General features: G+C 40.1%; 1 protein-coding gene across 2 annotated transcripts in view; it reads right to left on the bottom strand.

Annotated features, from left to right (window-relative positions):
• Nucleotides 1-1,923, bottom strand: part of adcy1a (adenylate cyclase 1a) — a 48,535-nt gene extending 46,612 nt beyond the window's left edge. The window contains exon 1 of one of the 2 annotated variants that reach the window (XR_014200097.1): nucleotides 82-1,923. Coding sequence is in view for 1 of the 2 variants with exons in the window: in XM_082146780.1 (XP_082002906.1) it covers nucleotides 82-699 (618 nt within the window). In the remaining variant the exon portion in view is untranslated. The remainder of the gene's footprint in view (nucleotides 1-81) is intronic. The other variant, XM_082146780.1, reaches the window with a different exon arrangement.
• Nucleotides 1,924-15,028: the final 13,105 nt, after the last annotated feature.

Here is a 15,028-nt window from a genome sequence, read left to right as displayed (position 1 = left end):
ACTTAACCACTAGTGCTTTACCATATATGACACGCCAAATAAAAGAAATACGAACATGGAATGTTCAATGACACAACTTACCGGTGTCCACACGAAAGGTCTACGCGCCGTAACCGATGTCACCATCACGATGAAATGCGACGTAGCCACCAGGATACCGAACAAAATCGCCAAGAGCGTCCTGACCGGAAGCAGAGAGTAGGCAACAAACGTAACGAGCATCAGCTGCCAGACACCTTGCTCAGGTGTTGTGCTCGGTGCATCAGGTGCCAGCGCGCCCTGTGTCCCGTGACCCAGCGCAAGAGGAAACGGGCAACAGAGCAGCGCGAACGTGAAGCTGAAGAGCAGCGCGAGTCGCGCGATCTGCTGCAGCTGCGTGACCTGCAGATATTTGACGTTGGTGACGATGAAGAGTGAGGTGAAGATGACGCAGTGGACCGGGTGCGAGCCCTTGGAAACGGTAAAGCGCGAGCCGGCGGACAGCAGCTCCACGAGCGCCAACGCGGACGCGGCGAGAATGAGGATGGCCAGCGCTTTGAGCGTGGCGTTCTGCTCGAGCTTCAGGTTGTACTTCTGGAAGAGAGTCTCGAGCTCCTTGCAGTCAAACTCGCGCTCACATGCACCGGCCAGGCAGCGACTTTTCCTCCGCCGCGTGCGGACTCTGGGAAACGGAACTTCCTCCATAGCGGGGCCATTCATACAGCCAGAGCTCTTCTTCACAAGCACCGCATGTCGAGCACTTGTTGTCGCGGTCCTGGCGGCAACTGTCGCGCCTCGAGACGGACTCGCGCACACTGACCCCAGCGCTAGACTGTATCTAATCCGCAGCACGCGCCGCCACCATCCACAGGTTGGTGACTGTTGTAACGAGCGCAGACAGCACCCGCCTCCTCTTTTCTCTCCCTCGCGCGCTCTCTCCTCCCTCCTCAAGGCGGTCTCCAGGGAACAGACCACCCGTAGCGTTTGTTCGGCCCCAGAAAGAGGTTAACATCGACCACGCAGAGCCGGGACTCCCCTCTCCGCATCCCACAGCTGCATCTCAGCGCCGCGGCTGGATCACGCATGCGCAATATCAGCCCGCGATTGAGAAACCAAGCACGTCTCCCAGTCCTCAAAAAAAGATAAGACAAGACAGCAGAGCAGCTCTGACAGGGCTCGTCTTAAATGGAAAAACGGCAAGCAGTAGGGCAGTCTTCATGTAGGCTATGACACTCCATCGTGTGTATGAAACGAATGATGTTTTCCTTTCGACTCACCAAAACAGAAATAACCCAGGAGAGTCTCCCCGCCGCGCGCCTATAAATAGCACGCTGATCAGTGGCCTTTTAATTAAGCACTTTAACTCCAGCTCGAGCCTTTGTTTGGAGTGCCGTTACCGATCCGGCAGCGGAGCAGGTGTTGCGGATTACAGAACGCATTCATCTTTTATTCTCGCGCATCTGCGTCTAAATTGATTACCGCCGGGTGCCTAAGTGGATTTTTACGTTGGGACAATGGGGTTGAGGAGGTGTGCCCGACCCTCCATTCATGAAGAGCTTCTTGTGTTCATTTGGCTGCTGTTAAATGGCCTGTCAAGAGAGCGCTCGAGTCCCACTTGGACCTTAAACTCATAGAAGCTGACTATGGGCGCCGTTATAGTGACTCTGAATACTTTCTACTCACAGCCCCCGCTACGCGACCTCTGCCAACAAATAATTCGGTCAATTTTTAGTTTGTTCAAATTATCTAATTGCTAGATCATAAAGTCTCCATGAAATCAAAATTAACAATTTTTTTTATTTTTTTATAGAATATGTAGGCTATTATAAGAGAATTAACCATGCACTTCATTTTTCTTTACGGAGGTAAAGGGACACCGTGAAGATAAAAATATGAGTTGAAGGAAAAAATATGTGTCAATACTTTTGCATTCTATCGCAAATACATTGCGTTCCCCCGAGGAACTTTGTGTTCCCTCGCAAAAAAAACGTTTGCGTTCTGCCGAGAAACTTTGTGTTCCCTCGTAAAAAAAAAAACTTTTGCGTTCTGCCGAGAAACTTTGTGTTCCCTCGCAAAAACTTTGCGTTCGATCGCAAATAGCTCGCATAGGCCTACATTTTTTTTCTTTTTCGAGAAGCCTTTTCACTCTGATAGCTTATATCTATGTCACAATAGGGAAGAAAAAACTATCGGATGTTTTTTCAAATAAACATAGGCTTAATGCTGCTGTGGACCTATAGTTATCATTATGGTTATCGTTATAGTTTCTGTTCTTGGTGTGAATGAGCCTTTTATAATAATATAAACCAACAACCGTATCACTGTAAACCCTAATGCTCAAAATAATTAATTGGTTTGAGTAGGACAAACTTAAATTAAACTAATTAGTTCAGTCAAATGAACTTTTATGAGTATTTAGCACTTTCTTTTTCTTTCAAGTTCACAGAACTGATATATTTTAAGTAAACTGAACTGTTTCATTGTTTTGAGTTTTATGAAATGATTTATTTTAATTTAAACAAACTTAAGTTTAACTGAAACGGCTGGGATGTCTATTTCCCAGCATGCTTTGCCGATGGCACGTGAATGGGAGAGTAAATGCTAAAATTAAGTGTAATATAATGGGTTTTTTTTGTGCAAGATTAAGTCAAGTCAAGTCAAGTTTATTTGTATAGCGCTTTTCGCAATACAGATTGTATCAAAGCAGCTTCACAGTATTAAATTAAAATAATACAACAAAGTTTGTTTCAAGAGGAATTTATTGATTGATAAAATTAAATTAAATATCCCCAAAATATCCCCAACTGAGCAAGCCAAAGGCAACAGATTAATGTTAAGTGGGAGATTGAGTATTGATTAATGTTTTGTAATGCTAATTTAGAAGATTTCTGTTAATGTAGTTTTAGGATAGTTGTGCAAGTGGTGTGATAAGTGGTGCATGCGGCTTGATTTGAGAGCAAATCAAATCTTTATATTGTTGCCCTATCATGCAGCAAGTGCTGTATAACATACTGTTAGCATGATAACATAGTAGTATGTTAGCAAACTAGCTTGTTAAAACTATAAGTTAATACTAATAAAAGTGTTCACATTGAGATTACATGGAGGTTTTAAGTTAAATGTATGAAATAGTGTAATCTGATTTGAATTGTTCTTAACTTGAAATGTTTAAGTACAAACTTAAAATCTGCAAGTTCTGCTTACTTAAACTTTGAATTTCAAAACTCAAAAAAATTGAGGCAATCGATTGCCTTAAATTTTTTGAGTTCTGCTAACTTATTCGGGTTTACAGTGTAGGCCTACTGTATGAGCAGATCGGAGCATTTCCATTTCTCATTCACTGTTTTAATGACCGTCTCTGTCATTATTTTTTTGTCTAAACCTTTGTACTTCTGCTTTCATTTAAAAAAATATACCAATTATGCCTAAAAACCCAAGTAAGACAATGTAAACAACTTTAAAAGATGTTCAAGCAGATTATTCAATGACTTCAAGAATCAAAACCAAAGCTTGATAATTTCAAAATTTCACGTTAACGTGTTTTCCTTGTGTTTTCAGGTGGCCTTTTTAATCACAAAATCGTGTCAGTATAGTTCTGCTGTCTATTCAGAATCACCTGAAGCAGAAAAATAACCCAGAATCATCTTGTTTTAGTAGCTTGGGATCAAAAAGACATCATTCAATCAAACCGTACACGGTTAGACGCACGTTGAAATACTGAATTGTGTGTGGGTTGTGGCAAGGGAGCATGCGTGTATTATTTATGAGCCCTTGATTAAACATGACTACGGCTTGTGCTGTATGAGTATGATCTGTAACTTTATATCCATCTGGCTGCTCCTCAGATTTATTGTGAAGAAGCTGTTTAGATTCAGTAAGTACATTTCAGATAAGCAGAGCTGGCACTCAGCAGAACGGTAACTGTCAGAATGATCACAATACATAACCGTTAGCACCTCTGAAGGATCCATGAATCTCATAATTGCGATAATTAAAGGCTGACGTCTAATCAGGCTTCGGAGAGACTTGTAAGTGATGTTCTCTTACAATTTATGACATTAGACTTCCTTCAGTGGCAATCACTCAAACCTGCAGGGCAGTTAGAAGTTATTTTAGTCCATTCCTCAAATACAGTTTCAGTTCATGTGTATTTTTGGGGCATCTTGATCGCATGGCCTGCTTTTGATTGCACAGCATGCAGTAGATGCCCTTGTTGGCTGGTAGAGCCGTCCCAGCACTTATCCTCATAAAAAGTCTGTCAACATTATGAATTTAATCTAAACCCTACTGTGCCTTTTCAGCTTATCAGGTATGGCTGATTTAGTCATCTAATCTATTTTAGACTGCTTTACTTTTCTTGCTAAAGAAACAGATTTAGTATCTGCCACTTTATTTACACCTGACTTTCAACTTGTTAACATAGATTTATAGATTGATCTGTGATTGTGATTTGATGTTGCTCATTGTTTGCTAGAGGCGTTTGAGTGATTGATTTTTCAAAGTTTTATTGACCCCGGCAACATCTCACACAGATTCATCTGATGGAAAACATTTTGACCAGAATTGAATAGTGTCATTAAGGTGAACCACCAGCAGGAAACTGTTTTTAATTTGCACAATTAAATTAGCAAAAAACATGCTTTTGAGAATTAGCTATTAATTGGGAGCAACAGGTCAGGCACATTTGGCTCTTTCTGTTCTCCTCATTTACTCATCAATCCATCTATGTCAATATGGAGGGATATTCAGGAACTTTGTCTTGAGGGGGGTCTAGAAAACATGTTTTTTTACATAAGGAGTCAATGCTTATAACTGTAAATATTCTTGGTCCTGTGAATTCAAGTGACTGAATGAGATATTGCAAATTATTGCTGTATTTTTTTTTTTAGCATGACACAAAACACTGGCAATGTTTTTGAAGAGGACAAAATCTAGAAATAATATTATTATTATTTTAAAAAGGTTCAAAATGTTGTATTTCAATAGTGCACTTAATATACACTGCTGTTCAAAAGTGGGGACAGATTTTTTTTTTAAATAAATTATTTTTATTCATCAAGGTTGCATTCAATTAATCAAACGTGACAGTAAATACAACATAAAAAAAAATCTATTTAAAATAAAATGCTTTTTTTTACACTTTCTACGCATCAAAGAATTCTGAAGTTGATGATGATAATAAGAAATGTTTCTTAAGCACCAAATCATATTAGAATGATTTCTGAAGGATCATGTGACACTGAAGACTGGAGTAATGATGCTGAAAATTCAGCTTTACCATCACAGGAATAAATAGCATTTTAAAATATATAAAAATAGAAAACAATTATAAAAACATTTCACAATTTTACTGTTTTTACTGTTTTTTTTATCAAATAAACAGCCTTGGTGAGCTAAGAATATCATATCTTACAGACCCCAAACTTTTGAACGGTAGTGAAATGTTATTTCAGGAGATCAAGTTTTCCAAATAGTAGTTTTCACATGTTGGTTTTGTTGATACATGTTTAAATTAAAAACCGGTTTCATTTAGCACTTTAAAAAAAAAAAAAATCTAAGGGAAAAAACGTGTGATCACTGATCTCAATGTAATTTGACTGAATGGAGATTGCACTTAATTAAGGATGTACCTTCAAGAGACAAGTCCACAAATAGAACATATGATAGATTGCATTTTAGATTAGGCCACAATTACCCGTTTTGCAGAACAGATGTTTCTAGGCCAACGTTTCCATGGCCGTATGAATATTTCTACATCACATTTGTCATTTTTATTGTGCCTGACTAGACAAAGGACAGGGCGCGTTCATGTCAGAGATGTTCCAACACTTTGCCCTCTCTTACGAGAGAGTAAGACTCAGCTAATGCTTACCGTGCCAGACGCAGCAGGAGCTAAAAATGGACAGATAAGCAAGGGGGTGGGAAAAGACGCACAAAAAAAGAAGAGAAAGCAAGAGAGGGAGAGAGGTCCCCTGCTTCTACACCATCCTGTTTTCACAGATTAGCTTTTTATTGATCTACCTCTCACCTGCTCCCTCTCTCAATTTCTCCCGTACACGCAGACACGCTCTCTTTGAGTGCAGCAACCTACTAGTGGCAGCGGCCCCGCATTTCTTACACCTACACGCACTCACACACACATATGCAAACACATTTTTCCTTTTCATCTGTGTGTATTCCTCTCTGCCAGGGCCTTTGTAAGTAGAGAAACTCTAAGAATAGCAGTCAGTCAGATGAACACCTCAGAACCGTCTGCTTCCAAAGGAGTTCCGCTGTGCGTGTTTGTGTGCGTGTGTGTCTCTGGAGTAAGAGAGACAGAAGAGAAATGAGAACAGACAGCTTTACACGCACCAGTCTCCTTGCATTATATTTGGAGAGTAACAACACGCATACATACGCATACATACACACGCGTACAAAACAGATACACACACACAATGACAGCTTGCAGTTTGGAACCTCCGTTCCACGTCCTGGTTGGTGGGCAGGGGTTGCGTTACCATAGTAACAGAAAAAGGGAGCTCCCCAGGCCCCTCCTATATGCACAAGTGCTGCAAGTGCACCATGTATGTAAACGTGCAAATATTTTCTCGTACTACGGAGCGCGATATTTGGTGGGCAAGTCTTTTTTGTTAAAAAGCCCCACCCCCTCACTCCAAAAAAAAGAGAAAAAAAATACACTTTAAATTCCAAAACTGCAATTATGATATGACAATTATGTGGGTATTGCAAAGTTGCGTATACACAAACGCTAAAGCGAACAAGTTTTCCAAAATGTAAAAAAGAACTTAATAAAAGGGTTAGATGACCCAGAAACTTCCCACTGATTTCCTGTGACTAGACACGGGTCACTTCCTGTTCTGGTGAAAATGTCTAATTCTGGCATGAGTCACACAGTGCTTTTGCCCTTTATATAACATATGCACACAAGCTCATAAACACACAACTTATGAGTTACCTAGCGAAGACGTGCCATTTTGTGTTTATAACCCTGCCTAAGCTGATGTGCTGGTCTTAGCTGGATTAAGCTGGTCTACATCGCTGGTCTAGATGTGATCCCACACTGCAAATAAGAGCTGAGGAAACTAATTCATCTGTGGATTTTTTTATTAGCTAGGGGTTAGGTAGTGTGTTTTGGTTGGTTCGTAGGGCGTTACAAGGGTGTTGGTGGTTATTATGACATTGCTAGGGGTTGGAAAGTGTGTCTTGGGTTATGGCTAGGGTGATTCTAAGGTATTGCTTGTTGTTGGGGCATTGCTAGTACGTTTTGGGTGGTCGCTAGGGTGTTTCTAAGGCAGAGGTCTTCAATCCTGCTCCTGGAGGGACACTGTCCTGCAAAGTTTAGTTCCAACCCTAATCAAACACACCTGAATCAGCTCATCAAGCTCTTCAGAATCAATTGAATATTCAAAGGCAGGTGTGCTGAAGCAGGTTGGAACTAAACTCTGCAGGACAGTGGCCCTCCAGGAGCAGGATTGAAGACTTCTGTTCTAAGGTATGAGCAGTTGTTAGGGCACTGCTAGGGGTTTGCTAATGCATTTTGGGTGGTCGCAAGTGTGTTTCTAAGGTATCTGTAGTTGTTAGGGCATTGCTAGGGGTTTGTTAGTGCATTTTAGGTGATCGCTAGGGTGTTTCTAAGGTATTGGTAGTTGTTAGGGCATTGCTAGGGGTTTGCTAATGCATTTTGGGTGGTCGCTAGGGTGTTTCTAAGGTATTGGTAGTTGTTAGGGCATTGCTAGGGGTTTGGTAGTGCATTTTGGGTGGTCGCTACGGTGTTTCTAAGGTATTGGTAGTTGTTAGGGCATTGCTAATGCGTTTTGGGTGGTCGCTAAGGTGTTTCTAAGGTATTGGTAGTTGTTAGGGCATTGCTACTACGTTTTGTGTGGTCACTAGGGTGTTTCTAAGGCATTGGTAGTTCTTATGACATTGCTAGGGGTTTGCTAGTGCGTTTTGGGTGGTCGCTAGGGTGTTTCTAAGATATTGTTAGATGTTAGGGCATTGCTATTGTGTTTTGGGTGGTCGCTATAGTGTTTCTAAGGTATTAGTAGTAGTTAGGGTATTGCTAGGGGTTTGGTCGTGTGTTTTGAGTGGTTGCTTGGGTGTTTCTAAGGTATTGGTAGTTAGGGCATTGCTAATGTGTTTTAGGTGGTCGCTAGGGTGTTTCTAAGGTATTGGTAGTTGTTGGGGCATTGCTAGGGGTTTGCTATTGCGTTTTGGGTGGTCGCTAGGGTGTTTCTAAAGTATTGGTAGTTAGGGCATTGCTAATGTGTTTTGGGTGGTCGCTAGGGTGTTTCTAAGGTATTGGTAGTTCTTAGGACATTGCTAGTGCGTTTTGGGTGGTCGCTAGAGTGTTCCTAAGGTATTAGTAGTAGTTAGGGTATTGCTAGGGGTTTGGTCATGTGTTTTGAGTGGTTGGTTGGGTGTTTCTAATGTATTGTAGTTGTTAGGGTATTTGCTAGGGCTTTGGCCATCTGTTTTGAGTGGTTGCTATGGTGTTTCTAAGGTACTGGTAGTTGTTAGGGTATTGCTAGGGGTTTGGTAGTGTGTCTTGAGTTGTTGTTCATTTCTAGTGCATTTCTAGGGTGGTTTGTGGGTCTAGGGTTATTAGGGCATTGTTAGTGGTTTGCTAGTGTGCTAGGCAGATGCTATGAATTACTATGGTGTTACTAGGGTTTCTGGGGCATTGCTAGGGTGTTGGTGGTTGTAAGGGTATTGCTATGGGTTTGCTAGTGTGTTGAAGTTGTTGCTAGAGTATTTCTAGGGTGTTCATCGTGGTAATTAGGGAATTCTTAGTGGTTTTCTACTATGTTCAAGTGGTTGCTAGGCCATAGTCGGTTGCAGTGAATTACTATGGTGTTATGAGTGTTTCTGGGTGGTTTCTAGGACATTGCTAGGGTTTTGTTTGTATGTTTTGGATGGATGCTAGGGCATTTCTAGGGTGTTGGTGGCTATTAGGGTATCCCCAACATAGGTAGGCGGCTGGTCCCCCAGCCTGACTAGCTGAAAAGTTAAATCCACAGAAAGTAAAATCCATGGATGAATTAGCTTAAGCTCTTATTTGATGTGTGTAAGCACTTAGGAGCTGGTGGGTTTGTACTCTAGGGACACATTTCACTGCGAGTGTTGATTTGTGTTATAACGTGTTTGCAGCCCCACAAGAGACACCAGCTAATCCTAGCTGTGAACATTAGAAACACAACCCATAATCTTGCACTTTAGCCACCTACAAGCCACGGCCAAGGCAAACACTCCACCCACACAACAAGGAGATTTATCACTCTACAACTTTTCCAAAGGGACGATGAATAGATTTAATCTTTGTATATTCGCTGTTTGCTAATTCCCTTGTTCAACACTGAGTCACTGTACACTCACTATAATGATTTTTCTTTATTAGCATCCAGCTTGTACTCCACCTCCACTTTACATTAGTCTCAAAAGGGTACTTTGAGACAAATTGCCAGACATAACCAATTAAAAGTTTTTTATTGGGTTCATCATTTTGTGTTGATGGAAAATCTAAGCTGTGTATAAGTTTATCATTGCGGAGTTAACTTACAAGTATATAAAGGAACAAAATGGCTATGCTAGCATCTGTTTTGCAGGCACACAATTATCGGTAGAGGATCATATTTGTGTTTTACACACCCATCTCTATAAACATTGGCTAAAAAGGTTTGTATTATCATAAAATACAGGAACTTTGACTCATTGATGCCTTTTATTTGTTTAAAAGTTAATGATTATCAGTAACTATGTATATCTCCTTGCAGGTGCATCTATCTTTGCGTGAATAAAGTGTAAAGTGCTTTGTGTATCTTCAGTGAAAGTAGATGAGAAACTAGCGCAACTCACCAAGAGGAAGTGCGACACCAAATGCCATTCTGCTGCAATTTTCAGTAGGAATTTGGAGATATCCAACATTATTTTATTATTTTTATAAATCATTTATATACTATAATATTATTGTGTATATATACTACAAAAGTATTTATTTACATTTTGAATAAGCTTTTATTTTTATATTTTCAGTTTTTATTTCATTTAAAAAAAAAGTTAATAATTATGTGCTTTTGTCATTTTTATTTGTGTTATTTAGATTTAATTTCTTTTTAATTTCAGTTTTAGTACTTCAACTTATTTCAGTTTATTTAATATCTAATTTTCATCTAATATTTATATTTTATTTATCTAACGAAAAACATTTTTAATTAACTTTAGTCAACAATAACAACACTGGACAGAGAAAACAGCACGTTGTTATTTTATTTGTGTATATTGGATAAAACTCGACATATGCAGACATTTGCTTAAAGTTGAAACCACGACTACATTCACTAAAGAGCATTCACTATGTTTTTACATATTTTGTTCACAAACTACCAACAATGTAGCCTACCGATTTACATGAATGTAGTTCATCCGCCACAACTCAACACTCTGCAAGATGAGGAAATATAGTGTGCATTTCAAATTTTGTGAGCACATTTGTGCCAATTTGCATAACTTCTTTCTTCCAAAACAACACAGGCAGCATGTGCACTACCTGTATAAATAGCACTAACTGCGAGTGTAAAAAAATTAAAACATCACCTGCAGTGTTCATGCTGTGCAATTTCAGTAGTGTCTAGTAGAGCTGCTTGTGCTGTTGATTTTGACACATTTATTAGCATGCAATGCTAACAGGCCTGAAGCTCTTCACTGACCTATTCTCCATAACACTCAACGGTAGCCAGCAGCATTTATAAAAAGGCATAGTCAGGATAACTGCCTGTACCTTTTAGTCCTGCAACTGAACTATTTATAAACCTTCTACTAATATCTACTGGCAGCATTTTCTGTACTCATATCAGCATTTGAGGGGAATCTTACAATAGTGTTGCAAGTCAAATACTTCATATAAAAAGGACTGGAGATACAATGGCATTCATATTTATTTTCATATTCAGAATCAACTGCATGCCGGGGAGTAAATTAATTCAGACAGGAGAACAAATGCTGGTAAAGCATTTTCTCAAAGGCAAAAATAAAGACTGAAAAAGAGGGAGAGGGAAAATGTAATCCCCAAAGAAATGGAAATTAATTTGATTCTTAGATCCTTTAGGTTTTCAATACACAGACAAGTGAAAACCTGTCTGCAGTGGGATTTGGGATTAGAGACACACTAATGGAGTGGTTGCTTCAAGCAGGAAGAAATCGTTGTCTCCAGGTTTATCTTCAATAAGAGAGGGCAGTCACACATCACTGAGATGATAATGAAAGGGGCAGTTGAGGTGAAGATCTGTGAAAAGGGCTCTTTGTCTAAACAATTTCTTTTATGAATTTAACCTTATGAATAGCTTTACTGCGCTAATGCTTGAAGAGTTATTCATTGCAGTGAGCAAATGTGTTGGCTTGATAAGTGAAACTAACTACTAGACTAATCATGAACAAACAAATATGAAGAAAATGTGAGTGGTGCTTCAGGGACAAAACTTGCTGTCACAGTGTTGGAATTTTCCTCTATCCACTTTTTTCATTTTCCACTATCCACTTTTTTCATGAGCAAACGATGAGCTGATGGATTCTAACTTCCGTTTAGATGCTGTCCTGTTACAGTCTCCACTGGTAAACATTGTTAAAACGGGGTAAAAAGAGCTACTGAGAGTATGTTTACACTACCCTGGTAATCCAGAGTTCTCGCGAGAGCACAAGTTTAATTTGCTCAGCGAGTTGCTCTGGTGTCGAGTAATGATGCTCATTAAATATGCCCCTCAATCTGAGCTGCACCAATCACATTGGGTTATCTGATATAGGCGGGCCAGAGGCGAGCTAAACAGATGACGACAGCGCTGTGACGTCGAAGTCATTAGTAAACATTGCAAGATGGCTATGGATGAATACCAGTTGTTTGAAACGCCACTTTGGCCACTACAATGAACGAGTTAGACTTGGCTTTTTATCTAAAAGAGGAACAGATGACGGCGCTCGAATCATTCCTTTGCAAGAAGAACGTTTTTGCTGTTTTGCCGGCCGGATACGGTAAGAGTATAATCTACCAGTTAGCTCCGCTGGTAGCTGGGGTTTATTGTTGTGATGGGTCGTAGTGTTATCCAATTGCGTGCAGTGAGATTTTCAAATACACGCTTGGTGCCGCCCCTCGAGCTGGGCGATTTTCATTAGTCGACGCCAGACCATTAATCTTTTAGATTTAGGTCTGGATTTCCAGGCTATATTTACACTATAATGTACTTAAAAACGGAAAAGTTTTGCGTAAATACGACTACGCTGTCAAAACGATCCCCTATCACACGGATCCGCGAAAACTACCAAAAGCGCTGTATTATGCTGCCAGGCCAGTAGTTGGCAATGTCAGGATTAAAATTAGTTGGCGATGTTAGAATTTGGCGTATGTAAATAATGCGTCTCTGCTGGTCACAGTAGTTGTGCAGTAAATCTACACTTTGCTGGAGAAGCGTTAATAAACTTAATATCTTGAGCAGCACAAACACAGTCCTGTAGTCCGCCATTGTTGTTTTGGTTGTCAAGTACTCGCGGATGCCTATATAGACTGAACACGCATGCGCATGATGTCACCATTTTCGCAAATTTCTGTTTGGTTTCTATGCAATTATTAGGGCATTGCTGGGGTGTTAGTTGTTGTTAGGGCATTGCTAGTGGTTTGTTAGTGTGTTCTGGCTGGTTGTTAGGGCATTGATAGGTTGTTGCTAACATTTATGGGTGGTTGCTATGGCATTGCTGGGGTTTTGGTGTTTTTTGGGGGCATTACTATGAGTTTGGTAGTGTGTTTTGGGTGGTTTCTAGGGCATTTCTATTGTGTTGGTGGTTATTAGGGCATAGATGTTTGATAGTGTTCAGGTGGTTGCTAGGGTTTTGTGGTTATTAGGGCATTTGGGTTTGTTCATGTGTTCTGGGTTGTTGCTAGAGCGTTTCTATGGTTTTGGCGATATTAGGACACCACTAAGGCTAGGGTGTTCTGTGTGATTTCTAGGCCACTGATAGACAGTTGCTAGTGTGTTCTAGGCTACATCTAAAGACCCCGATATACTTCAAGGGAAATCGAGAAACGAACTGATGTGGCGTCATTTTGAACTAAATCAGGCCAAAACGAAGTTCGTTTGGAGTTCGTAACAGCTTGCCAAAACGCACTTTCCGGAAAAGTTTGCTACGGCTGGTAAACACCTTTGTACTTCCATTGGTCCATGGCGATTACATAATAGGTAGGTGTGCGCTGACTGAGACTCCGCCTTCTTTCACATGGAAATCTTTTCTGTTTGTACATTTCATCTGTTCAGTTCGTGGATTTCTCTTTATAGTAGAAAATGAAGTTGTATTTCTGATGAAACGAGACACTGACAGTTTTTCATGTTTAATACAGTAAAGCTGATTGATTTTAAGCAATCTATTGTATAAAGTGATATATAAATAAACGTGAAGTGACTTTACTGGAGTCCCGAATTGCAGAGCTCGTGCAAACAAACATAACCACGTTGCTATGATGATCAGATGCTTTTGCTGTTTTCTTAATTTTGTTGTGTGTTTATTTTGCTATTGAGAGGGAAGCGCGAAAGTATTTCACATATTTCAAACTTTGTTTTACCCCTAAATGAAGAACGAAAAGAACTTCACCATGAGAATATCGGGGCCTTAAGTCTTATAATATTCTGATTCTGAGGACTGTTTAAAATTGAAGTGGAATTGATGCCAGACTGGTTAAAAGGCAACATTTTATCCTTAGCAAGCACCACTAATAAATAAGTCTTATATTTTATTTTCCTCAGACTAATAAGCAGTATTTACAGTGGCACTGTGGCATTCCCTACGGCGTTGTGCTCCCTGCAGGGCTCTCGAACTGATGAAGGGGTATTAGCATAATTAGCTAAATGTTAGCTGCTAGCCGGAATGATGGTCTCTCGATTTGGCCAACCAACCAGTCTCATCCAGGCCAAATAAAAAGGATGAGACAGTCTAGAGGAGAAAGATTGGGGGAGGGGAAGAAAGGGAGCGCAGGGCTGCATACGGAAGAGCTATGACTGCTGGAAAGACGTTAAAAACACATAGTAAGCGGGTGAACAAGGAGGACAGTGGTAAGGAGTGAGTGATTAGAACGATCAGAGAAAGTGAGATAGAGAGAGAGAGAGATTAAGGCAGTAAGCAAGGGAGAGGCCATCTGTACTCTGAATATGTGGAATTGGTTTTGGGTCTGGAATGTCAGAATAAAGTGTGGATATGGAATGCCTCTGTACTGAGCTCGAGGGTTCGTGTCAATGTGTGTGTGTGTGTCTGTGTGTGCTTGGGTTTTGGTTCAAAATCCCATAGGGATGCAGTAATCCGCGCATGGCTCCGAGATTTGAGTCTCTAAGCAAAGCTTTTTTTCTCTATTTATAAATCTCTTAATCTGCACAAAGGGCCCTGTGAGACACACACAAACCCAAGCAGACATGTGTGTGATTCTGTGTATGTGTAATACAAGTTTGTGAATAGAGCAGTGCGTTAGCTCTGACACACACACAAAGGACATTTGTAGCACACGCCACCTGGATTCAATAAGAAACGAGGGTCATTTGGGTCACAGGTCTTGCTCAAAAGTGGGATCAATAATTTTAAATGTGTGCTTCCACTTGATGCTCAGAGACAGAAGCTGATACATAAAAGCAAAATCAAGGGTGACCTTTAGAGGGGCCTTGACCACTTGACATGTAACCTCTGCTAAACCATTAAAGAGATGAAAAAATCTAAAGCCTAATTTATAAAATTACAGAGCTTGAAGTTTTAAGATGCTGCTGAAAAACATGTTCTACTGTTCGCGTTCTACAGTAGGCTGAAGTTTCCTCAATAGTAATATTTAAAAATAAATAATAATAATAATTTTGAGACGGTTTAAAATAAGAAAGTCACATTGTGTGATATAAGGTCGCAATTAAGTAATATAAAGTAACCATTGCGATATACACAATTAAGAGAAATAAATGAGTGATTCCAAGAAATAAAGATGCAATTACCAAAAATAAAGTTGCAAAATATAGTCATATTGTGAGATATAAAGTCG

The sequence above is a fragment of the Leuciscus leuciscus genome, assembly GCF_965113295.1.
Source record: "Leuciscus leuciscus genome assembly, chromosome: 19".
Taxonomy (NCBI): domain Eukaryota; kingdom Metazoa; phylum Chordata; class Actinopteri; order Cypriniformes; family Leuciscidae; genus Leuciscus; species Leuciscus leuciscus.
The sequence above is the reverse complement of the archived record's forward strand: the minus strand, read 5'-3'. Positions and strand labels throughout refer to the sequence as shown.